Raw genomic sequence first — 26,754 nt, forward strand, 5'->3', positions numbered from 1 at the left:
CAGCTTAACAACTTCAGCCACCTGATATTTCACATGTAAGTGATTTCAGCTATGCTAGAGCATTAGACCAAGGCTATCCTGTGGGAACAGCTCACTGAAGGAAACAGATCTCATCTCTGCACAGCCCATCACCTACTCAGCTAAAACTGGTTTTATTCCTTTGATAATAAGGATCTTTCAAGATGCATGGCAGACACAACAGCAGAGAGAGCTCCTCAACTCAAAGACTTTTTGAGAAGACTCTGGCCCATCTACTATTGCTCAGGTCACAAACTGTGTGACTGTGGCTTTTGACACAGCTGTGCACAATGTGTCTCAATCACAGTTCACTTCTGCAATTTTGGGTTAAGGTTTTTACTTCATGGAATGTTGCAGATGAGTTTTCATGTTTATCAGGAGAAAATACAGGTAGAAGGTGTAATTTAATCTCATCAACATCCTTGGTAACAAAACCCTAATAAAATTTAAAATCATTTTCCTTAGCTTTCCCATAAATTTCAAGAATTTATTTGTGGAGCCCTCCAGCACCTAAATCTTAGAAGCAGTAGAGACTGACAAGGCCAGCACCTAAAGCAAGAAATATACCATTGTAGGGACAGCCACAGCACTCATGTAACACGTTTGATGCATCCACACTCACTGATAATTTAGCTCTTCACTTCCTTTCAGCATGTTATTTTTAAGTCTGAAAAGTAATTGTTCTGCACTCTGGGCTAAGCACCTGTTCTTCACTTAGTTTCACATCTACGTCATCAACACAGGAGATGGGGTCAGTGCTGTCAGACCGCCCTCGCACCTGCACTACTCACTGGCTTGAGAAAACAATAGAACAAAGGAAAGTGCAGGAAGCAAGAGCTCCACTGTCATCACATAAGATGCATACAAAGTCAGGAATGCAAGCACATCTTTATACCTGTGCAGGTTTCAGCTGCACTCCAAATTTTTGGAACAAGCAGGGATGTAGTGGTTTAAGTTTTTTGAGATTTTTCTTTAAGCAAAACCTAGACATAGTGCACACGGAAAATGAGAAGTAAAACAGCAGTGAGGAATCTGAGCAGCATTAGAACCTTTTAAATCAATTATGCTAACAGGATTTTATTATTATTATAATTTGTTTTTTTAAAACCAAGACAGACATCTGGATGTTTTCATGGGATAGAAGTCAACTGCAGACATTGAGTTCAAGGAGAGGCACACAGTTTGGCTGCAGTACTACAACACTACAAACATCAAGGTGGCTGACTGACCTTGTGAAACCATGCGACTGGCATGAACCTTCTTGGCAAAGAAGAGGGATGATGCAATGTACAACTCTCTAGTCAAGTGTTTTTTGTTATTTTTTGTAACACTTTTAAAAAGTGATGTGTTAAAAATAAACAGCAACCCCATTATTCTTCAAAATCTTATACTAGAAGAAGGGGATGCAACACGAAGCAAGGCAAGCACAGATGAACTCACAGTGATCCAGAATAAGGCAATGAGTCAAACTGCTGGGAAAACTGTGAAGAAGTGCATTAAGCTTAAGTAAGAATCAACTGAGTATCCAAAATAAATTATCCCAAGTGTTAAGAAAGTAATTTAATAGTTACACTTCAACTTTTGCAATTCCAGTACATGGAATATCACCAGAAATCTGTCTTACTACACTAATGCTAACAGATCCTGGACAAAAAGTATTCAATCTGTAGCATCATAGGAGCTGCGCCATCATATGTAGTCAAAGTCAAGCAAATTTAACGTGTTGAATGATATTAACTCTCTTCTCTCATGCCCTTGCATCGACTTCAAAGACAAGCTCTCCTTTTCCAGCTCACCTGTAAAGAGATGGGCCATCCTCTATCTTCCCTAATCTCTGATACTAATCAGAAAAATAAAAGAATCATGGCAGCCTTTGAACAGTTCTAAAAGTTTGGTTAAACTCTCTTCTTACTACTCATCTTCTCAGTTGTTCCATGCCTTACAGGCCTACATTCAAGCTGCCCTAATACCAAAAATGCAATGCCTTTGGAGAAGTAGTGTGAGGAGAAGAACATACAGTGCAAAAGGAATGATCAAGAAAATAGCACAGCCTACGGAAGCTAAGGTTATTTACTCTTATGCGAGTTATTGCAATGATTCCGCTCATAATCCACATGGGAAAAGACGATCTGCTGTCCCTAAGGAATTCTCTATGAAAGCTGAGAGGAAACAAGGGCTAGTTAAAGTTATTGTTACAGAAATAGCAGCTACAAACACCCAGCTATTTCCATTATACAACAGAAATAATCTGTATTTAATATAATCCATGGTTAGATTGCCAAATTCTGGATTGGTAATAAGGATAGGAGACTGTATTTTGTATTGTTTTACTTGCCTTGAGGCGAGGACAAGGAATGAGATTCCTAATAGCACACAGAAAGGAATTTTTGTTGCTTTATAAGTTAAAAAGAAAGTTATTAAACCATGCTGTGAGCTATGTCAGACCATGTCATTCATTGTCTGTGAAAACGGTTTTATGTCAGAGCTGACAATCAACTTCCCAAGACGGACTGGAAAAGTCTCCTTTGCCTTTACTGGATCTGCAACTGCAAGCATGTTTTCTAGAACACCTACAGACATGTGGGGGGAAAAAATGACTGGAAGCTGGTAGAAATAATTTCCATAAATATTTATGGGGGGGAAAAAAAAAAACAAAAAAAAAACAGGTCAGAAATAGTGACTGAATCAGTTTAAAAAAAAATAAATATTGAGAAAACACAGATTTATTTGCATTGGAAGCACACTTAGGTGACTGCCAAAAGTCCCTTTGGCTTTATTTTCCCCTACCTTTATAAATAAGAGGCACATTAAACCAGATCATCCTTTTCTTCCGAAAGACCTCTTGGAAAACAGATGGGAATAGTAAATCTGATCAGTCTAGATTTGAAGGCTAAGCAGCAATTGCAAAAGGGAGACATCATTACTGCATCTGACATGCTATTCTTATCCCAAGTCTGTTCATACCAGTTATCATCAAAAGAAAAATGACCAGTCATCCAGCCATGCTACTTCCACTGGCACAGCTACTGAACTTGGACTTGCTTAATGAAAGCCACTGCCCCAGTAATAAAACTTTTACATATTTTATCCAAATTTCTTTGTCCACTATTCGGACATAACGAAGTCCTCTTTCATGAAAATATAGGAATGAAATGCTAAGAAAACGTCAAGGATTACAAGGAGCAGCATTGGTTATCACCTATCCAGCCAACACATGATCTCCACAACGAATTCAGAAGCAAAGTTTTCCAATTCCTTTAGCTCAGCTGGAAGCAGCATTGCTGCTAACAATGATGCCTTGCAAAAGGTTTGAGAATGCTTAATGGAGACGCAGGTAAGTGTGTTGTCTTTACATTTTTAGGTAGCATTATAAAGGGAGCACTTTCTGCACCTCTCTAAGCATTAGTTGAGACAAGTGCTTAAGGGCTGTGCTCATCTCTCTAGCAGGGCAACAAAAGGACAAAAGCACTACACACCAACCGTTTGCTTTCATAGGACACTTACAAAATAAGGCAAAAAAAAAAAATAAATGCCTTTAGTAACTCTCTGATGTACTGCAAAGACAAACCTTAATTTCATCAAGGGCAAACTGGCTGCATCGATTGGATTATTCATTTGGCATAATGGACTTTGCTTTCTTCCTGCAGCTTTCTCAAATCAAGAACAAAATGAAGATAAATCAGCTCTCTCTCAAGGCTGACACTTGCTATATATTTATAGATTTCAAAGCCCTGCAATACAATAGAAGTGAGGTATTCATTACACATGATTTTTTTTCCTTGGCAATACTGTTACGCAGGCTGCACAGAGAACACAGACACTTTCTAAGGAAAGGCTACAACACAGGTCAGCAGCAGCTCCCACTTCCCTCCTCCCTTTAGGACTTCTTTACTTCTACCAATAAGCCCAGCACAGAGGTCGCTTTGTTGCACGTGCAGGCATACAAAACAAAATACCTCTTTGATCCTCCAAGCAAAGGAGTAATTGCCTTTTTGTGAGGGAGTACTGCTAACGTAATCCTACTTTGCAATCTCAACAACTGACGTAATTGTCAAAGTTTATAAAATCTAAATATTATTTCCCCCATCATTATGGGTCCCATTGCTATTAAGTTAAAAGACCTGGCCTCAACTCTTCCCATGCAATAAACGAACTAGTTACGCCATTGAGTTCAGACCTCTGTTTCAAAGAAGGAGGCTACACATTTATCAACTGTACCACATAACAGCAACTTTCCACTGCTCGTTATTCTGTAGTATGGGAATGACATGCTGTATCAAATCACTGTAGGTACATCAAGGAGAAACCCACAGCACAACACATCAGGGAAAACACTACCCTACTACCCTTGGCCAGACTTGCTTTAGACTTGCACCATACCATTATTGCAATTGAGCTAATTATCATGTAGAAACTTTTAGACCAGTACAAAATTTTGCACCTATTTAATATTCAGCTCATCTGAGGTGCAACAGCAGAATATATGCCTGCTGTCTGCAACCTGCATATGTTTAGTGCACTATCTTAAAGGGGAAGGGATTTGGCTTGGATCAAAGGAGCCTTCTTTCTTAGTGTTACACCCAGCAAAGTAAGACCATCAGCAAATGGATGATCTCTTGGGTAACCACACAAACAGGTAAGAACCAGCCCCTGAAAAAACTCTGATGATGCTTAATATAGCAGGTAGAATACATTCACCTGCTTTCTTCCTTTCCTAAAGTTACTTTAAAGCAATGCAGTTTCACACAGAGAAGCTTTTTGCAAAGCATTTAGGAATCTCAAAGGAGCAGGTAAACTAGCTTGTATTTATGTTAAAAGCTTCATGGGGAAAATGCATCATGCAATATTCCTCTAGTTTTCTAAAAGTAAATGAACAAAGCCAAAGTAAATCAGCAAGTGGCACAGCATGCCAAAAACCAGAAACAAAACAAGCAATGAAAATGTACTTATCACTTAGAAAAATCTAAGCCTTTCATTTGAGATGTTTATGTTTGGGTAACCTTTGAAAGAATGTTTGCTGTTCCATTACACAAACAATGGAAATATGAGATAAGGAAAATAATAGCAGTTGCCAAGAATGCCTCATGCACTTCTTTCAAGCCATTAAGCATGTAGATACTATTTTATAGATGTATAAGATACTGCTTACAGCAGGAGCGTCCAATGCACAGAACCAGTTCATCCAGCCCCAGGGCCTGCATGGGTCCCAGGGACATGGAGCAGAAACTCTCAAAGCAGAGCTCTCCTGTCCTACTGTGCTGGGATATCCACTGAAGCACAGAGATACGAGAGCCAACTCTAAGCCCACTAAGGCCAAGTATTACAACTTTAAGTGGCACATTACATACTGCATGCCAAAGCAGAACTCTCTGACTGCAGCATGCTGTATGCAACTACAGTTGGCTTAATTGGTACTAGGACTGTTTTTCCTATATAACAAACATGACAGAGAAACAAATACATCTACCTTAAATAAGGACTGTTATGGCAATAAAAAGTCAACCTCTACACTAAAAATATCATTTAGCAGTTCATTGATACTTTCTCTTGCCAAGAGACCTTTTTACAGTACCATAAGAGAATTACAGTAAAAAATATTTCTAAACAATCAACTTGCATTTGTCACGTTAACAGTAGGTTCCAATGGCTCACAACTGAAATGCTCTCACACTACACCAGACCACCTCTAGAAACTTCATCTCCCTGCCCTGCACTTAACTCAGAAAAACCAGCTTCTGCACTGCTGTAACGTGGTACCAATATGTAACAGTTTTGGAATTTCTGTTTCAGGACAGATAAGAGCAAATATTACCCAGGTAAAAGGCTTTTCTTTACTAAAAATAATAAGAAAAACATCATTATGCATAGCTTCACATTTCATGCTTATTAGGAATTACCACATCCGAGTGCCAAGAAAGAAATCGTGGAAGTTAATTCACAGACATATCCTTACATGGAATATTTTTGTAATATGAAGGCAATGTAGTTGAGTAACTTAATGTAAACTGGTGCACATTATAAAAATTTGCAGGTAAAGAGCAGTTAGAGTTCATTTGGGAAAATAATACATTCCAGTCTTACTTATTTGGTATTCATCCAACAAACTCATCCCATTTTACTAGCCATTCTTTATAAGGTATCACTAATGCTCAAGTGGGCCTCAGAGACTCAGCACAGAAAATCACGCAATGGCCATCCCAGCTCCACCCAATGGAGGATTTAACATTGTGTTGAAAAAAGGCAGACATCTGGATCAACTTCATTTTCTGTACTATTAGAATAACAAAAGTGAAACTAATCTAAACATAAATATTTTAAAAGAAAACTCAAGGAGACGTATAGTTGTATTTTTTCATACAACAGATTTCCATTGGTTTTGAGAAGATTGCTTCTTGGAGCATCAGTAGCTTTTCATTATAATAAAATCATTTTAATGCTGGAAATCCCTTAGGCATAACTGAGAGCTGAGACCCGCACTGTATCTATACTTAGAAAACAGATCAAAGAAAATTTAAAGACGGAAGCCTTGTAATCCGTAATGTTATGAATTCATTCAATGCAGAGCAAACTCAAAATTCAGACTTTTAATATTAACTGAATTCATGCGTGAGTTCAGAAAACACTGCTAAGTACCTCCACAGCAGCCTAACACTGAACTGACGCAGAATGTCTTACCTTGAGAAGATCAAGGCCTACAAAACGAAGCCCCAAAAAGTATAAGTGAATGATTCTAACAATTCATAGGTGGCACATCAAATACTAACATGGAAAATTAATCCCTGAATAAATCACTGGGCTAATCGCTACTTTTTATTTCATAAATATCGAGTAAGCCAATAAATTCAGACTAGACCAAATTGGAAGGTGGCTGCTTCCATGACGTTGTTCCCTTCTGTTCAGTAGCTACTAAAGCCATGCTTCAGGCTTTTTGAAAATACATTCTGAAAGAGCTTACAAAACCAGGAAAACCAAATTCAACACAAGTCCTTTTTGCAGTTTCATTCATATTCACCCAGGGCATTTGTTCAGCAAGAACTGGGGTTTGTTAAAAGAAGCAGCAGCGCTCTGCAGTAATGCTTATTCTGTATTTTCTCATAAAAATCCACAGCACTCCAAACTATAACAACAAAAACAGTGGGAGCTGAATTAAAATATGCTTCATCCTCCCACTCTGTTCCCCCAAAGAAAAAGGAGGGTGGGTGGTTGCAGAAGTGATTTGCAAGCATTGTGGCAAGGTATGGGATTGCATAACAACATTCCTTGGGGAATCCAAGGCTTGCTCCTCATGCCCCCCAAATACATAAATAAATGAAACCAACTCTATGGGAGCATCTATTACTTACATCAATAATTTATCAGTAACCTGTGCCTATTTGATGTTAAAATTCCCCTTGCATACAAGAACTTATTTTGTTTCCTTCCTCTGAGAACAGTCATTTCTTCAAGAATATCCTCTGTACTATATCATGGCATTCTCACATTTACGTACTTAGATACAAGAACATGGCTATGGACTTAAGTCTAAACAAACGCTTGACATAAGCCTCTACAGGCTTTTTTTTAATTGAATTCTTATAGATCCTTCTCTCTCAAATGAAAATTTACATGTTCAACAGAACGTTTCACAGACACTCTCTCTTACAAAGTATTTTTTCCATGGAAAATAAAAATAAGACCAACGCTTAGTGTGGCTGGGAACTTTTACTCCATCGTCTAATTTACAATTAAAACCCAGCAGAATCTTCATGATTCCAAGGCTATGCTGATTGTCATTTGAAGCTGGAAATGTTTTTCCCTAATGCACAAGTGATGAAGCATACGTAAGGCTCAGAGGAAAGTTACCTTATCTGAAGTATCGGATATAGATTACTGCTGGAGTCAGCATGCCACACTAGTTGGATCCACACACTCTGTTCCAATATGAGGAATTAAGTTTCCCTGATGTCACAAATTGAACAGATAATGCAATTAACATTTCCTTTGAAGTTCACATTGACCTGGTAGCACTAGAACAAGTTGGCAGAACTTTACCGAAGTCACTGAAGTGCTCTTGGCTCACCCAAACTGAGACTTCATCTTTGGTGTTCTACAATCCACTGAGGAATATTGAATGTGCCAAATCCCAAGAGTTACATATTTAAGTCAATCTTTATTCTGTTATGTTAAAACAGGGATTCTGCACTTCTGTCTGGAATTCTCCAGATGGATGGTACATGTTCCCTGAGGAGTCGATTATCTGGTGTGCAACAACCCTTAGACCCCTGTCTGAAAAACTGACGGATATCTGGATATCTCAGGAGGCAGGTGACACGCACCCATTTTCTTACCTCACCATCCCCCATACCCCCAAAAGGAGTGATCTCTGTGTAAGACAAGATATTTGGAGCAAGTGAAAGATTATGTACAAAAAGGTTCCACTTGTCACTAATTATCCTAGAATACAAGACAGCTCATGAATGCTGAAGCGTTATCACAGTTCCATTCCTCACTTAAATACAAAATTCATTTAATAATTCCTTTCTGAAAAAGCCTATTCACAGCTTCACTTTCTAAGCTATAAAAATTCTGAGATTGTATGAGATCAAGGGTAGAGTCATGAAAAATTTACTTGAAGAGCAGGTATTGATAGCTGCTCCTTTGGGACTCCTCAACTTGCAGTATCACATAATGTGATATTATAAATTACACAATTTACATGTTTGTGATAACACCAATAAATCAAGACTTTCAAGCATTGAAACAGAGGAAAGAACTAAATGAGGAATTTTTAAGAGAAGAGGAAGAAGCAAAGCTAACATTTCTATCTTGTTGAAAGGGAAAACTTAAGATGAACACTGTGACTACAAGACAAGATTCATAGATGGAAAGACAGTATAACTTCCAAAAGCATTAATATCTTTGGAGATGAAAATTTGATGATGGTGCTGAAAACCAGACAAAGGATTGCTGACCAGGTAGAAAATTCCAGAGGCACTTAGAAGAATAGATATCAAGAAGTTATGAATGGTATCATTAAACAAAAAAAATTAAGGAGCATAACCATAAATACAAAAGCAGCCCAAACAACAAAAACATCAACGTATTTATGTGTTGATAATTATTAAAATTATCTGTGGTATAATTTTAATGTGGGGTCATGATTAGTAACCAGAAAATATAATATGTATTGATCTAAAAAGGAACATAACACATCTCAAAAGTTAACTTTGTATTCCCAAGATGTGTAAATACCTAGAAACACTATTGCAAATAGTCTGCATCTTCTTACGCCCTCCCGAGGTATCTATGTTAAAGTCTGTTATCATCATAATGCCACAGAACAGGTGCTGATTTAGGTTTGAATAAGCAGCACCTTTTATTCCTTAGCTGGACAAATGAGTGTCTGTTTTCCTCTTCTTTCCCTGAAAAGATCTCTTTTGTTTTATTGCTGTTAGGGACAAATGACAGCACCATAAAAATCACAGGTTTAAAATAAAACCTCTCTTGAACTCTCTGGAGAGAATTTATGCAAAGTCTCCTGATTCAACTGAAGGAAAAATTGCTTACCTTCTGTTGGTGATGTCTTCAGATGCCTGCAGAGCCCCTCCGTTTCCCCATATGTCTCTTTAATTTTTACCACTGCTTCTGTTCCTCGGAGTTCCATGAGGGAGCGCAGTTCTTGCAGGGTGCACCCAAATTCTCCTGCATGGTTGGCCTCATTTCTTTGGTTCTTGGAATAAAAATCACTATTTGTCATGTCACCCATGGTTACTGATTATATTGCTCCACTTGTTATAGTTGATAGAAGCTTAAAATTGTTTAAAAACTGAAGGAGACGAGTCTCGAATTCCAGCCTAGGATTAAAAACAATCCAGCATGTGTCCAGTGAGCGACGTGGAGAATGCCTCTGGTGTGCTAGGTGCCCCTGACCGCCTAGTGGTCCGCAGAATGGCTGCTTTCAAGGCTGCAGACCAGCTCCACTCCATTCACCATTTCCCATTATGCAGCACCCAGGCTGTAGAATCTACATGGTCATTTCTTCCTGTGGACCTTTGGGAACAAATAGAAAGCACTCATCACAAGGGTGAGCAACGATGCTTCACAAGGATGAATTCAAATTCATTCTTTCTATCATTTCAATTTGATTAGTCATTTAAGAACAGCTACAGAGAAACGCCGCACAGATGTCCTGTGAAATGCTGCAGGTGGCCAAAGCTAGCATGGACAACAAGGATACCACTAGCTCTTAGGTAAACCTCTCTACAGTGAAAGCACCAATAGCATTGTTGCACACTTTAATCAAGTCCCAGGAGCAATTGCCAAATGAGATGGCTCATAAATATTAATGAACAAGTGCTTAGCCCAGCACACTAGATGTGCCTCCACTATGTGTGCTGGTTCATACAGCCACTGCAGTCATTCAGCTGACCAGTGCACAAGCAATCTTAAAGACAGCAAAGTAATAAAAAATAGTTAAACCATTAGTTTGTACAATGGGATAAGGCTGAAGAAATTAGAAATTCAGAATATACCCACATACATTACATCTTGCAGCTTCACCTGCTGTGCAAGCAAACCTACCCCAGGAAAGTGAGAGAACACTCAAGTGCAGCATTGTGAGCTACTGGATCTGCAGCACAGGGGGGGGGTGCAGCTGAGGGCTGCCTTCCCTACACTGCCCACAGCCTGCACAACCACAGGCCTGCTAGCATCCCACATGCACACACACAGCTATACTTGCACAGGGTTCCATTTTTTTGTTTCTACCATGTGTAACGTTGAGAAAGCCACATTCGGACCATCTGGGAGGCAGCTGATTACTTGCTAAAATCAGCCTTTAAACTCTTCCCCCTTCCCATATTCTAATGAAGTTGGTTTAAATACTGCTGAAAGCAGCTATTATATTTGGCACAGAGTTTTAACAGAGATTAAAGGTTTCGTTTTTGCCTCAAGTGCATGAGTGCCTGCACACTGTTAAATCTATAGGCCTTGGAGTCATTCTCTTGTGATGAAAAAGGCCTTAAATAGCCCCAGCAGCCTTCTGATACAGATGTGTCAGCCTCAACCTTCTAGGTACAGCACTGCACCATGGATATGAGTGCACATAAAGAGGATTCCAAAGTGTTTCAAGCCCCATTGTCACATTTGTGCATCAAATATAATCTCCTGCCCACATACAGACAACAGAACTCATAGGCTTGGTATTTCCACCAAACTAACTGCACTGCTGCTGCCCTGCATGTGAGAAAGATCAAGCCCACTGCACTCATTAATTCCTCCTTGCTTCCAATGATGTTATCTGCTCTGGAGCTGTCTGATATACCTTGCTCAGGAGGACAATCTGAATCTCTACCAGTGCTGATATTAACAGATTACTCAACACTCCCTTAGTTTTATTTATTTATTTATTTTGAGAGAGAGAGAGAGAAAAGAAAGAAAAAACCAACAATATTATAGGATACACCTAAAATGGCAGACAACCACTATACTCTTCTTCCACCCTTCCTATTCATTGCCAGACATTCTGGTGCCAACCCTGTTTTTACATACTGCCTTTCAAGAAAAGAATTTCAGCACAAAGCATGGCTTGCATCAAGCATTAAAGAGAAACTGAGACCAGCAATGAAAATGGGCTTTCATTTGCCAAGAATATATCCGTACAAGCCTTACATGCTTGTATGCCAGACAGTGGTCACAGGAACAGTTAATTTCAGGATAATTCCTTTCATTCAGCATGCAGAAAAGGCCTTCGTTATCGTGTTATCTGTTTATAAACAGGATGGATCATTATTCTGAACAGAAATAGCATCAGCCTGTAGCATTATTTTGAAAAAATGGCAAGAAGCAGAAGTCACAGATGTCCTGCAAAACAGGCTTCATCCCAAGAGGCACTGAATCACCACAGCTTCTGCTGATGATAACCACTCCACCACTCACTTCTTAAATCATTTCAGACCCTTCCCAGCTTCAAATATGGTCAGCTGTTGCTGACAGTTACACCAAAAAGCAAACCAAGATTTGGTCACGGCAAAGGATGCCTAAAAAAATATTATGAAGAGGCATCAATCATAGCAACTAAAATGATGGCCTACTGTTCATTTTCAGTGGGCAAGAAAAATTATTCCTGAGATGAGTACACCTAAAGATCTTGAACACTCAGTGCCTAAACCAGCTACAACACTCCAAAAAAAGCAACAGCAATCTACCATTCAGCTGACAGACAGCTGCTAGGGTTAGTTTTTGCAAAGCTTTCTCTAATATAAGAAAATCAACAGCAAGGCAAAATACCAACAATTACCTTTTTCTGACATGATCCTCCTGGTGGTTTTGATAGTGATGTAAAGATACTGAACCTGGCATCAATCATGTTTTCTGCACATTTTTTCCTTTGGGATGGGTTCACTTCTCTCAAGCAAAGCATTTCTTTAGACCAACTATGCCATCCCTGTATACTAATGTTTGTTTCCGTTCCTAGGAATTCCACTTGTTACTTGCCAGCCATAACAAGACAGCAATATTGCATTTTAGCATGTGCTTGCTGATTTTGCATTTGCCTGCTTAATTTTTTATTTCACCTCCAATTAAATATTGATCAATAAACAACAAATATGAAGGCTGTGCTTCCTCCAGTGCTCTGAAAACAAATCCCCCAGAGTTCAAGCTCTTCACGATACACCTAATGCAGTGACACCAGGGAAACACCATCTCACATTTTTGAAAGGCAGATGGTAAAATATAGGAAGCACAAAGCATGACTAACATTACTCACTGATAATGCATTTCTCTAATCCTGTGGAACAAGATATGCCAGCTTCATTTGATCCTTGAATCTCTTTTATGAAAAGCCCAGGAACCCTGCCAGATGGTGTACCAGGTTAGCACAACTGACACACAACCACATGGCCACTAAGTGGTTAATATTCCTTTAACAAAAACTTAGAAACAGAAAACTTGAGGTAGATATGTGGCAATAATCCCCCATCAGTTGGGCTACAAAACTTACATCAGCAGAACAGATTAAATGACTCCAAGAGGGTGAAATGCTACACTCTACAAGAAATCTGCAGGAAATGAAACTACAAGAAATCCAACTACCACACCAGGCTTTGGTAGGGTCTTTTGTTTGTGGTTTGGAGGGGTCTCACCATTCCCAATGACAACAATCTGCAGAGAATCCAAACCTCCACAGATAAGTTCAGCAGAAGACATAAAAACCTCCCTCCTGTCACTGAAAAACTAATTTCACACACAGAGTCACACTGCAAGCCAGGCGGTTACTTCTTTTTGCTTCTGAATCAAGGTTTGGAAACATGCATGTATACACACAAATACCTTCCCAACAAGATGCACTTCAAGTAACAAAAGACTTCAGACTGGAAAGCTTGAGTAAAATACTGCCCTCATTTTTCTCATTTAAAAAGTCCAAATACAAGTCTACACCCCAATAAGGCTTTTTATTTTTCAGTATGCCATGGAAATTGTACAAGTGTGCTAGAAACTACAGCTTCCCCCCCTTCCTCCACCAGGTGGCTGCATCTTGGGGAGGAGACTCCCATTCCTGTAGAGCCAAAGACAAATATTTTTCATCTTCTAGCTGCTTAAAGGAAATGCACGCCAATTAAAACAGGAGCAATTTGGATATATCCCTGCTGGGAAAACTATACTTTGATTTTCCCTGAATCAGGAAAGGTTCCATCTTGGAAGCTTGTGAATATTTTCAGAGTGTATTAGAATGATTTATAAGAAATATCATCACATGTATTCTGATATCTGATTTAATCTGGACTTTTATTAGCATAAAAACAGTGGTAAGAGAGCAAACCAGCTCATCAGTTTCACCAGATCAGAACTGCAAGACCTGTATTTCACAATCCTTAAACATCTGATCAAAACCTGGATTTACGACAGATCCAAAAACTCAGGCTGTATCCATAATTTGACTGTTTTCTCCAAAATCATTATCTAAGATTCTATCAACTCTGATCTCAAAATCTGATGATGAAGGAATTACTTGCCCTTGCAGAAGGAAGGATAAAGAGGTAATCACTTCTTAATGGGCTGGCAGCGGAATAACCAGGGCAGAGATCAGCTAAGCTGAGGTGCTATTCACTCATACTGCAATTGGGAAGAGGGTATATGGGTCTGGTTCCCCTCAAATTAAGCCAAGGGAATTAGCAGTCCCGTGCCTGCTGCTTGTAACGTTGCCATCACATTAGGATTGTTATTTGGATGTAGATTTGATGCCAACTGCTCCTTTGGGACACACACAGTACTCCCCAAAGCAAGGGGGAGGAAAAAATGATGGAAGCATCACATTTTACAGAGGTTTTCAAAAAGATTTCTCTGCATCCACACTATTAGAGATTTTATTCCGAGATACAACAGAATTAGGGGATTTCTCGCAGGAATCTCAACAAAATGGGCTGAGTGGGTTTTTTTGTTTTAGTTTTGTTTGTCCCCCATGGGCCACATGCGTAGAACAAGGTCAGCAACAGGGTGACAGAATGCTGCAGGGCATTCAATACCCATGACAGTACCTGAGAAAGAAAACCATACCATGCTATAGAGAAGTCTCCAGATGAAATAAATCCAGTTGTGGTCCAGTTCCACCACCTCACAAAATGTAAGAGCTCTTCTCTGATATCAAAAACAAAATGCTCATCTATTTGGGAAAATTATCTTTGCAGAACAGCAGGAGAAATGCTCGTCTCTCTAAACAGTCGAGGAAACTAATCTAAAGCACCTGAATGCACTAATGCTCAAAATCACGCTTAAAACCAACAGTGATTTTGAAGTTCAATTATCAGGAATGCACAAGACACAGCAGGAAAGAAAAACACTGTTTGAATAAAAGCAGGTTGGCACCTTCACAAGTGTGAAATTTCTGTTGAAAACCAGCAAGCCAAGTGTAGATGAAGAGAGGAAAAACTAAACTTCGCAGTGCTGTCTGAAAATATCCTATCTTCAACACTATGTAACCTAACGCAACTTGAAGTTCATTAAGAAAACTGGTAAATAACTCAATCACAATGAGCATCCAGGACTGACAGACATTTGTGTGTTCCAACTACCAAAACAAAAAATCCAACTCTTTCACAAATTTGCTGGTTCCTGCTCCCCCCAAAGTACCAGAGCGCTAATGGAAAGTTAAAACAATTGTGACATGAAACTACCTCTAGTGCCCTGTTAAAATGTGCAGTCATTCAGTCTGTTTTCTTCCACTACTCATGTAAATGGTTGCAACAAAGCCAAATTAACTACTGACAGGAAGAAAAATACTATTAAAGGAATCAATTCAGTCCCATTAAAGTCAATGAAATTACTCTATCAATGACTTCTGGGGGATTGGATCAGGCCCTCTAGATGAAATTGTTCCTTCGCTGATGCCAGAATTTCTCTCTTTTATGAACGCTGTTAGAGGGACTGCAATAAGAAACCAGATCATGTTTATTATCGCCCATTGCTGAGCACTAGCTGGAGTTACAAAATATTCCTGGCATTGCTGTGCAACTCTATCAGCCTGCTGGCTTTGGGCATGGCTGATGGGACCCGCAGAGTGACCTGCACTCTGTGCCCAGCTGCTACAGGGCCCTACACATCATTAACAATGCTTAATGAAGTAAAATTATTTCTCATGCAAAGATATTTTCCAGTGAAGAATATACAGGCCACACTTTTAAGAATTCTCTCTTGTTTCTTGAACCAATATGAATTTATTTTGTTGGTTATTTTTCATTAATTATTTATTCTCCCAAGTCTAATTTTACACTGCAAAGCAGTTATGGGGTTACTTTCATTCTCCACCTTCCTTTACCACACACATATTCCTGCTCCCTGGAGCTGTGCTTTCGGCACTGAACAAAGACTCGTTCTTCACCCCCTACAAGCTTTAGAAAATTCTTGTGTTCACATGGAGTTGCATTGATTTTGTGCAGAGATGAATACTGCAGAGTTGCTTCAAGGAAGGCCAACTTCCAAACTATATTATCAGTTCAATCTAAAACACAGCTGGACAAATAATGAAAGATATTCAAACTATCATTAAATAAAAGAGATGCAGAACAACAACAACAAAAATCAAAGTCAAATGCACTGAAAACAATAGCTGATCAAATGGCCTCTCTATCTAATCTTCATGCCTTAAGATTAACTCAAATACACAGGTACAAACTGCCAATGCTCTTAGTAACTACACTACGTATCTCAACCTCCAGATATATTAAGGCCTTTTACTGCTTTAACTGAAAGCAAGAAGACCCCATTTATACATTCCAGGAAGCAGCGCACATTGATGTCACACACAACATAATTTTGATCCATTATTTTAGTGAAAAATTGACAGGTAGCACCTTTTCTTTATTTTCTTCTTTATAAGGGATGAGCCTATCAGTTATCAGAGAGAATGAAAAATAAAGAAGATCTTGATCAGTCAGCTGCAGCAGAAGGCACTTTGTCATGCGCTGCTCTGAACTGTGGAGGTTACAAGGCCCAAACCAAACTCTACTCCAGCAGCTGGCATTTCTTTATATCAGATGAAATTGCTGTGATGAAAACAGAGTAAAAATCTGAGCATACATCAGCAGAAAGGACATGATACACAGGTCAGTGATTTCCGGTAAAGTTAGGAAGACAGAGACTACATCCAGTATGTGAAAGTTCTGCTGATGCCTATTTTACATCTGTTTAAACAGCAGTGTTCCTGGCATGGATGATTACTTAGGAATTAACACAGTTTCTTCTAGAACACACTGGAAATAATTTGCAGTGCATAGTGTTCGCATACAAAATTAAACCCAAACTTCTTTGTTTCTTTTGAAACCTGAAAGGTCTTTTGCATTAAGATCTAATTCCAAACTACTACAGTATGATGAGCTTTGACGCTCACATCCTCAGAAAAAAGACTAAAATTCTACATAGCAAACCAAGGGAAACTACTTAGGGAAAACGGAAAGAAACAAAAAGGATTTGCTGTGGTGTTTCTTCTCTTCTGTCAGCATCCATCACAAAACCAGCAGTGAAAGTGCTTGGTTGACTACACTTGGCCACATCACTCTTTAAAAGAAAGCAAGGAGAATCAAAGCACACTAACAGACCTTAGTTACAATAAGGGAGGGCCACTGCAAAGCATTGCCAAAACAGAATCAGACTGTGCTTAGCCAATGTTACTTTATTTTCAGCCTCATACATTAAATACCACGTTTTACCTGAGTGGCTTCAAAACTAATGGCAAATGAGAAAATCTTTTTTTGAGTGGAAAGTTAAAATTTTTCTGGAAGTGTTAACCCTGAGCGTTACTTATGTTACAATTCTCTAAAATGGTAGAAGAGAGACCAAATTATAACTAGCAGCTGTGTTTGGTTCTGTAAGAATCACTGAAGACATGGTCCACTTCTGCCTAGACCCACAAAACCCTTTCATGCAGCATAAGAGCATCAGCCACCTTGAGCACTTTCCTATTGCCAGGTGAGCTGTTTAAGTCAACAGCTATTCTTAGACAACAGGTCCCACTGAACAGGGCAGGAACCCAGTAGGTGCCAGTCACAAATACTCCAACTACCCTACTTTGACCACAAACACAATGGCACTGCTTGCCACTATAGATTTGCACAAACTGCACAAGTTTTAGTAGCTTTCCCTAAAGCTCAGGTTGTTCCTACCTTCATCCTCAGAATCCAAGGACAGCCTGTGAAAGCACAACAAATTTGAAGTCAAAAGTTATGACTTACTGACAAGTGGGTCTACCAAAACTGTAAAGCCATTAACACACATGTTAGGTTCCTATTCAGCTTATCACCTGTTTACATCTCCTTTCTGCCACTGAGCTCTCCATGCCCAGCTATGCAAGCACAAGCAATGAAGGAAAACAATCCTTTAGCTTTGATACATCTTACGGAAAATAAGTTAGATAGCAGAAGGCAAACGATCTTCAAAATCACATTTCTATTGTACTCTGCAGAGTACACAGAAATAGTCTTTACAGTTACATAAAATTTAAAAGGTGAAATTACCTGTTATTGATACCAACACAGACCTGAACCTTGACAGTTCTGAATTCCAGATTCAAACGCAAACGCTCTTCAGCACGCACAGGTTTTGGAGGTAGCTTGAAGTTAGAACAATATACGGCAACTGAAACCAGGGTTTGCTTCAAGTCTCTTCCCAATTCTTTAGGAGAGCAGACAAAAGAACCAGAAGGGACTGAGCAAGCACCTCATCCATCCCCTGTCTAACAGCAGAACCCAGAGCTCCTGCTTTTTTCCAGCATGCATGGCAGGTCGTTAGCTCACTTATTTCTATCACCTGACACGAAAACCAGATGTGATTACTTGGCTCTTTAATCAGGGTTAAAGAAAGGGAAGCACCAAAGTAACAACAGAATCTAAATTTTTAATCAATAAGAAAATCAAATATAACTATTTGTTCTCCTCAGTGATTTATAACGGTGAACATCTCAACCGCAGTGAAAAAGAAGTGGGGCTACTGGAGAGATAAGTCAGCACCACATAAATCCACGTTAAAGGACGAGAGAGGAAAAAAAAATCCCTGCAAGGACTTGATTTTACAATAGGAACCTTCAGCCAAGGTCGCTCTTAAGAAAGAGAGCAGCCAAAAGGAGGTTTTAAGTCTCAGTGGGCATAAGCTGAAACATGTACAGCAATGTTCTGCAGTGATTTTAAATAGGACATTCACCTAGGAATGAAAGTACATCAGTCAACTCTATCACAATACAACGTTTTTGCTAAATGCTCTCTACTCAGTTTGTTCAGGGAATCAAAAAGATGTTTTGAAAAAGAAGTGACAAATTGGAGTTATACAGAAAACTGCATTGCTCCTTTCGCCTGAGAACAGCTGAGAAAGATCAGAAGCATTCACAACCAGCAGAAGAAAGCTAACAGGGTGAACCTGAGGGCTGCAGTGGGGCTGCCAGGCTGAGGGTTGAGTGCAGGGACGGCACTGCTCTGCCTGCAGCCCCTCGAGGGCCTTTCTGTACATGCACGTGTATACAACACATTCATCGATCCTAAAAATTAATCAGAAAGACTATAAAGAGTTTTGGGAGCAGCATTTCAGAAGCAAAGTGGTCCTTACACTCAGCTTCAAGGAAAGCATTAATTTTAGCAAGCAGTTTTGAAAGAAAAGACAACGTTCTTCCCTCAAAAATGTACACGGTACAGACACTACTCTTTTTCTGCTTCACAGCAGCAACATTTGGAAAACTACTTAACCTTTCTATTTTTATCTGGATGCATTCAAATTACCAATAATGTACAACATGCTGTAACAAAACCACTGATGTAGGGTATAATTTTCCCTCAAGCACATTATCCTCGCTGGTGGCTCAGAAAAAAAATAAGCTGATAAAACAGCAGCAGACATCAATTGATGGATAAAAAGTGATCACAGCTATGTAGAACGCTGCTGCCCAACCTTAAAATCATACAATTAGCCCAAAAAATGTTAACTACAGGGGCAGGACATAGGAACAGTTATACATTATCGATGGGGTCATGCTAAAAATCCTCCCACAAATCCTCCTTCTGCACGTTTTTAAATAGACCATCAGATTATCGCCTCGCAATTTAGCTATTAACACACAGATTTATTTTAAAGCCATCATCATGCCTGGTACTTTTATTAAACATCTTCTTCCTTGTCAGGTTCAATCGGGATCTCATCCTAACCATGATGAGCTTTTAATTTTCTGTTCTACTAATAGCAACTTAAAAATAAAATGTTCTCTTTTGAAACTATCGTGCTGTAACTTCTTTAGGGGCTGCAAGGGGGAACAGAGAGATTAATCTTCCCACTCTGCACATTTGTTATCTGCATATATGGAAGAAACAGAACAAGAAATAGGAATTTTCTCACTAGCCATGGTACACCTCTACACAAGCACTCTGGCTGCAGAGCAGCAGCAGGGAGTTATCAAAATACAGGAAATAAATAGTTTAAGAGTTTCTATGTAGGTTCTGAGTCCTCTCAACCACTCTCTTGCAGGTCATCACCGGATAATAGATTAATTAATGACATAATTAGCTGCAGGATACATAGCCTATCCACCAAAGCCCTTCAGCAGATACATTTCAGCACAAGTGGGGACCTCGTTATCTTCCTGGCTGCTGAGATGAGCCAGGTGCACACGCTGCAGCACTCACTGACAGCATCATACTGCAGAGCTGCTTTTGCTGGTAGAGACTTACACCAGGAATGTCAAGTCCTGGGCTAACACCAGAACAGGAGAGCCCTAGATCATGCAGAGAAGGAAAAATACAGTAACTCTTCTCGGATGCCCACTTACACAGGTGTAATACAGGCAAGAGCTCACTATATACATCAGCACTGCAGAAATCACCAGCACAGGCTTTTCCACAGCCCTATCTGACCTGCCCAGCTGAACAGCTTGCAAACTGCCTGCTTTGGGTACGCGCACTGCTGCACAGCCAAGGCAGGGGCTGCTTTCTGATGTAGTTTCTGTAACCGTCTAAATAAAAGCTTATGACCTTTCTTTTAGGATATGGGCCTTGCCACAGCTATTCAAGCCTATCTTTATCTAAAGATTGGAACACTGAAATGTGTTTTAATGAGGGATAAACTGAGACCATCTGGATGTCTCAGCTGCTACAGAGCATGATTGTTTGCTGATTTTAACCATGTCTCTTGCAGAGAACATAGACCTGTGCTGTACAAAGTGCACTAGCTCAGCTTGATTTCTCCTTGTAATCAAATGTGTTGATCTACAATCTATTTCCAGCAAATTACTTGTCTCTTTTGGGAACAACTCCCTCCTCATCTCCTAACAGTGGCGACAGGGATGAGGGGAGACAATTGAGATGAAAAATGTATTTGTAAGAGGCTGAAATAGGACCCGCTCTGTGAAATCTTGAATTTTGGAATCCAACCACCATTTCTTTGTAACCATACAAGGAACTGCTGACGTTTCAGATGGTATGATAGGGCCTACAGTTAAAAGGGAACAACTCAAAAAACCAAAAGTGTAAAAAAATCGGCTATTGATTTGTTACTATTGAAATGTTACAGATTATCAATGAATGTCTAAGAGAATTTCTGGAAGTATCTTGCGACGCTTGGAAGAAATATCCCCCTAAGATGCCACAGTAGATTGATTACTCCAGTAAAATCCAGTTTAACCTTCATCTTAGCCCCATAGTACACTGCTTCATTGAGTTGTTGGGCTCGTAATTCCCTCAGGGATAAATATGGCTACAAAGATATCAGCCAACTATTACTATACTTCCAATTCTCAATTCTAAATCAAAATTGTTTTGATAAATTTAGGAATCCTTCATGTTACTAAGCTTTTGAAATTCAGATATCATTAATGATTATCACACATTTGTCAGGACTCTTCATATGACACCAAATCCACAGGTATTTCACAAGTAAAGAGTTCCAAAAGAAATATACTTCATCATCATAGATGTGCAAACATTTATAAATTACATCTGTCCTACAGGAAGGGGTAACATGTTACCCATACTTTCTCACTAGTGCTGAGTTAGCCTGTAAACTCAGTAATGTATTAATTAGTAATTAATTATTATATCCTGTAAACTCAGGATGTATTAATAACATCCATAGGATCCTGTGTAATAAGTCTAACAACCTAACACAGTTGAGTCTTAAACATTGGGTTTTCTATTATTAAGCTTAGGACACAGAAAACTCAAAACCCCTGATCTGTTTTAATACCCAGTATCTGCAAGTAAACAAAAAAATGTAATGCAATTGTTTCTAATGTTTCTGTTACAAACCAGTTCTATATGTTTCCAAGAGAAGCAAACCCACACCACTTAAAAACAGATTTGTTTTTCTTAGCTATGCTTAATGGACCCATCAGAAATAATTCACACATCAAAGACTTCACCACACTTCCAATAATTTTAAGTAGTTTCTTTTAAACCAGAAGGAGGGATTGTACTCTTCAGCACTATCTGTACAATCACGAAAAGAAACTGTCAATTAACCACCAAGCTTTGCGTGTTTCCATAGAAGTCATCTCTAAAAATGGAAGTAAAAGGCTTTCTCAGAAAATTCACAAAACTATTTGAAAAGATAACCAAGATCCTTTATTTGCATGCACCTACCCCAAATGCTATCACAAAACACATAATGCAGTCAGTGCTTGATTTCAGTGAGCAACTGAGCCAAGGTGGAGATTAACATGATACCAACTTGTTCTACAGGCTGTTTAAAGTTGGTAAATCAATGCAAAGTACTTTTAGAAGTACTTTAAATAAGCATAGCTTTATTCACATATGTTTGCCTGTCTGTTGTTTTGCCTTCTTTGCAAATGAACAGAAAATACTTCCTAAGATGTATTCCTTAAAAACCTGATGTTTATCTTTTTTTTTTTTTCCATGACTTCTTGTTGGAACAAAACTTACCAAGTTCTAACATAACTGTTTAAAAATAAAATCCCATTTTCAAAAATGATTTTTAGCACTTGGGAATATAGATATGTGGAAATAAAATAGTATGAAAGACATATCAATTTCTATAACAGCTACTCAAATGTCCTTCAAGAAATTATACAAACAGTAATAATGTAAGTCTATGATTTAAATATAACCATTTTTCAAAGCTGTACTTCCCCAATCTTTCTATGACTGCCAAAAACATGCACACCTCATCTTAACAGACTGAAAAACATTCTTGTAGCACTCTGTGTACTCATACTCTTCATTTACATCACAGTCAAAAGGCAGCGACACAAGTAAATCGGTGTATATGCTCCTGTTTATCTGTTTCTCTGGTTGACCTGATCTGCCACTTGCAAGCACACAAGAATGACAGCTTATTTGCTGAAACTGTTTACCCCACTGTCATTCAAGACGTAGTACGATGCTTAAATAGGCAACAGTCAGACTAATATAATTGAGGATGCAGTTCAGAGAGACAGGAAGTCATGCCAGAATTGCCACATGCATATTCTCTGATGATTAAAACTTCCCCAGGGTTTTATTGGCATAAAGAAGAACCCAAATCTGAGATGCACAGAAGCCACAGAACCAAGAGATGTGAGCTTTTGCTCTTCAGAACAGCTCACCAGTTTGAAAGGAACAAACATGAATCATGCAAAGATAAGTTGCCATTTTAATTGCATAAGCAAGGCTGGTGGATTTGTCATTCCTTTTGACAGATATTTTTTTTTCCCCCGAGAGTCACATTATAACCACAGCTACGTTCCTATTGCATAAGACAACTCATGCATCAGATTGAAAGCCCAGCATACAGAAAACAGAATCTGAAAACTCCTTACACAGCCTTCTTTTTCTCCCGTGATATGACTTCCACGGCTCTCTGCTATTCCTGAAGAGATTAGAAAGACACTGTCCAAACACAAGAAAAGCAAACAAGGAACAAATCAGTGACTGAAGAGGACTTGAAGTCCTCAGCACCACGGGACAGGTGAACTAAACCACATTTCTTTGTCCTAGCATTGCTATTCACTAAACAGGCAAAACAGATGTGGTTGCTACAGAGGGCATGCTGTGTAGAGATCTGAACATTATTATCGCAAGATGACATATCACACAGTAAAATAATATGGCTGATTTTACAATTTGAAGTCTTTCAGTCCACTTTCAAGTTATTAAAAATCTCAGTACTAAAATCTGGAAGGTATTTCCTTGCGAGTAACTTTACCTTTTTCAAGCTGTCAAGAAAAACTGAAGAATAACAAAACAGAGTGCAATTTTAGTGGTGCAAAAGGGCTTATAAAATCTACTATTACCTGTAATGTTTTACAGGTCTATGCATAATTTACACAGACAGAAATGTGCTGCAGCCAGAGCAGCACCACAGCTACCTCCTGCCGGCTGATGACCACAATCTGGGGGGCCATATTGGGTACACAGATGTAGGTGACACTAGCCCTAAAATGAAGCCATCCACCTGTACTAAAGCAAACAGGTATCGTCAGTGGAATTACACTCAGACTATTTCCGTGTATGTGCAGAGTTGATCTTCGCCTTTTCTCTAGCCTAGATTTTGATTTCCCATAAGTGATCAGTGTTGGCCTAATTCTGCTTCCATTTGCATCAGTGGGACCCTTACCACTGACTTCAAACACAATGTATTTAACCCAATACAGTTTGTTTGGGTAAATTCAACATGAAACAAGAAGGACTTCTGCCTCTCCACCAGAGGACAACTTGCATCCTTCTCACATCTCCACAGCCAGATGACATTGTTCTGCCCTATAGTAACAGTAACACAGCAGTTCTGAAACGACCACTACAAGTGCCCCTGTTTATTGTATGATTGCTCAGATTGCAAAACACCTTTGGTGCTCAAGAACTAAATTTCCTTCAGAAAAAATGAAATGGAAGCCCTGCTACAGATTCACACAAAAAAACATTCAGAGCACACAGACCCAACACAGCTGTAGGCCTCCTCTGTAAAGCTTTCAGTCACGTGCGAACACTTTCAGTCCAAAAGTTCAGACTAAAACCAGTTCCAAGCAGAGCCCCAAGCTTACACAGCTATAGGGGTTTCAGCACTGTTTGCTTCAAGCTATTGATCTGCTTCTAATGCACCAATTTGCTGATGTTGGCACTTTTCAAACTCTCTCTCTCTCTGTCCTATCACTATAATCTTTTTATTTCCCATGCCATTCTAAATAATTCACCCAGCATTACCGATGATTGTGACCTCCTGCGTCCTATCCACAGATTCCTATTTAAACCTCACAGATTACCTTTCTGAATTATGGATGCAGAAGTAGGCGGACAGCTATGTTTGACTCTTTCTGTTTAAAATTCTCTTACCAGGAGATGATTCGTTTAGCAGTGCATTTACTGCCACTTTGTATCAAGCAAACTTCCATCTGCATACAAGTGTACTGTAACACCTCAGCTTCTGCATTAGGTATAAGATATATACAGATGAACATACGTGCCTGGGAATCTGGTATTGGAGTAAAGTCGTGAAAGGGGAAACTAAATAAAGGTCAAAATTTCCAAATCAAATTGCACATGGCAAGAAAAGCACCATTTCAGGCTTTCATGGGAGGAAGAAGCATTACATGAGGTAGATGAGTAAATGCCACAAGCGTAATGGAACGACTTGGACTGAAAGACTTATTTTAAAAAAAATCTCAGCAGAGAAAGTGTAATTCCAACACAATCACAGATACTTAACAGGAAGATATGTCAGCTGTTGGTGTTATTACAGAGCTCAATGTTTCAGGCCAGCTAAAGTTCCCTTAAACCATGACATCCTGACAGTTTTGGGAACCTCCTGGCTGAAGGACCATCGCATTCTGACAGTGAGGCATGCCCTGGTTTCTAGATAAATTAGGAAGCACTGCTTAACATCCTCATCACAAAGCCTTAGGATAGGCTGAGTTGGAAGGAGGCTGTGGATGTCCTTTGGTCTAAACTCACTGTTTAAAGCAGGACCAAATTTAGCTGTGGAATATCTTGCTCAGAGCCATGTCCAGCTGAGCTCTGGTCATCCCTGATGATGGAGAGACCCATTCTCAACCTGCTTCCCTAATGAACCATCCCATCGGTGAAAGAATTCTTTGTATTTAATAAGGGTTTCCTTTCTTGCAGATTGTATTAATTGCCTCATCATTTTGTTAGTGTTTCTCTAAGACTATGGATCTACCTTCTTTTAAAATCCTCTACTGAGTAATTGAATTAAGCAATTAAGCAAGTCCACCTAAGCCATCTCTTCTCCAGTCACAACTGCAGTTCATTCAGGTGTTGCTTGCATGCCATGTGCTCCCCACTACCACAACCCCCCTCAGACACCCTGTAAGTCAGTGTCTGCTCTGAACTAAGGAGGAACAGATTGGAAGTGCTCCAGCTGCAACTTCAAGAGTTTTAAATAAAGGGGCAAGGGAAAAAGAGTGTTACTGATCTTTATTAAGGGGCTCATGCCCAGATTTTGTCTCAAGCATCACAGAGATAGAATTTAAGTGTGACCTGCCAGACTAAATTGCTTTCATTGCTTATACAATGCTATTGTTTATACAATGCCTCGGAGAGTAAATAAAGTTTGGATAGACCTTGCCAAAAGTCATTGAGAGCAGAATTTTCAGAATTAAGGATACATAAGGATGGATTAAGGATACATAAGGACCCTGGGGGAAAAAAAAAGAAAGTAAGAAAGAAAGAAGAAAACTTGTAACGATGCATATTCATTAGCTCAAAAGACAAACCTAGAGTGTATTTTCAGAAACACATCTGAATCTCAAGCTCAAATGTTGCAAATGGATATTAACTATGTATCTTACACACAGGATTATTCACATAAAAGATTCTTTTGAGAACTGCTTTCTTCCAGGCCACAAGGTACTGTAATTAATGGACTTAACTCCCATCCAGGAAGGAGCCTGAGATGTTTAGAATTTTTCATTCTTAATGCTGACCAGACAGCCTCATTAAAAAATAATTATTTTTTGAATATCAAGGGAAAAGAAAACAAACCTATTTGCTACCTACCAGGTCACATCAATTCCCAAAATACTCTTTGCAATACTGCCTTCTGCAGTTAATGGAAGCTATTTACTATGCAAGAGAAAGAAATACCTAAAACTGAGCATGAAGTTTCAGGATCAACGTTGGTCATCTATACTTTTCCTAATAGATACAATTTGAAAAAATGAGACTTTGGTAAAGATACATACAGAGAAATGCCAATCAGAGCAGCTTTCAGGGATTAACTCAATCACCGAAGGGCGTTGCTGAAACACCTGAGTATCACTGTGAGGTGGGTGAGAATCGC

General features: G+C 39.2%; 1 protein-coding gene across 48 annotated transcripts in view; it reads right to left on the minus strand.

Moving 5' to 3' along the window:
* Positions 1 to 26,754, minus strand: part of ATP2B2 (ATPase plasma membrane Ca2+ transporting 2) — a 310,402-nt gene that overhangs the window by 119,254 nt on the left and 164,394 nt on the right. For 44 of the 48 annotated variants that reach the window (XM_085517013.1, XM_085516982.1, XM_032447213.2 and 41 more), the window contains one exon: positions 9,565 to 10,047. In XM_085517013.1, coding sequence (XP_085373139.1) covers positions 9,565 to 9,763 — 199 coding nt within the window. In that variant the 5' untranslated portion in view covers positions 9,764 to 10,047. Of the gene's footprint in view, positions 1 to 9,564; positions 10,048 to 23,278; positions 23,344 to 26,754 lie in introns of those variants that run through there. The other 4 variants (XM_085517018.1, XM_085516997.1, XM_085517009.1 and 1 more) reach the window with 1 other exon arrangement.

The sequence above is a fragment of the Coturnix japonica genome, chromosome 15 (assembly GCF_054131305.1).
Source record: "Coturnix japonica strain WE chromosome 15, WE-NBRP24, whole genome shotgun sequence".
Taxonomy (NCBI): Eukaryota; Metazoa; Chordata; class Aves; order Galliformes; family Phasianidae; genus Coturnix; species Coturnix japonica.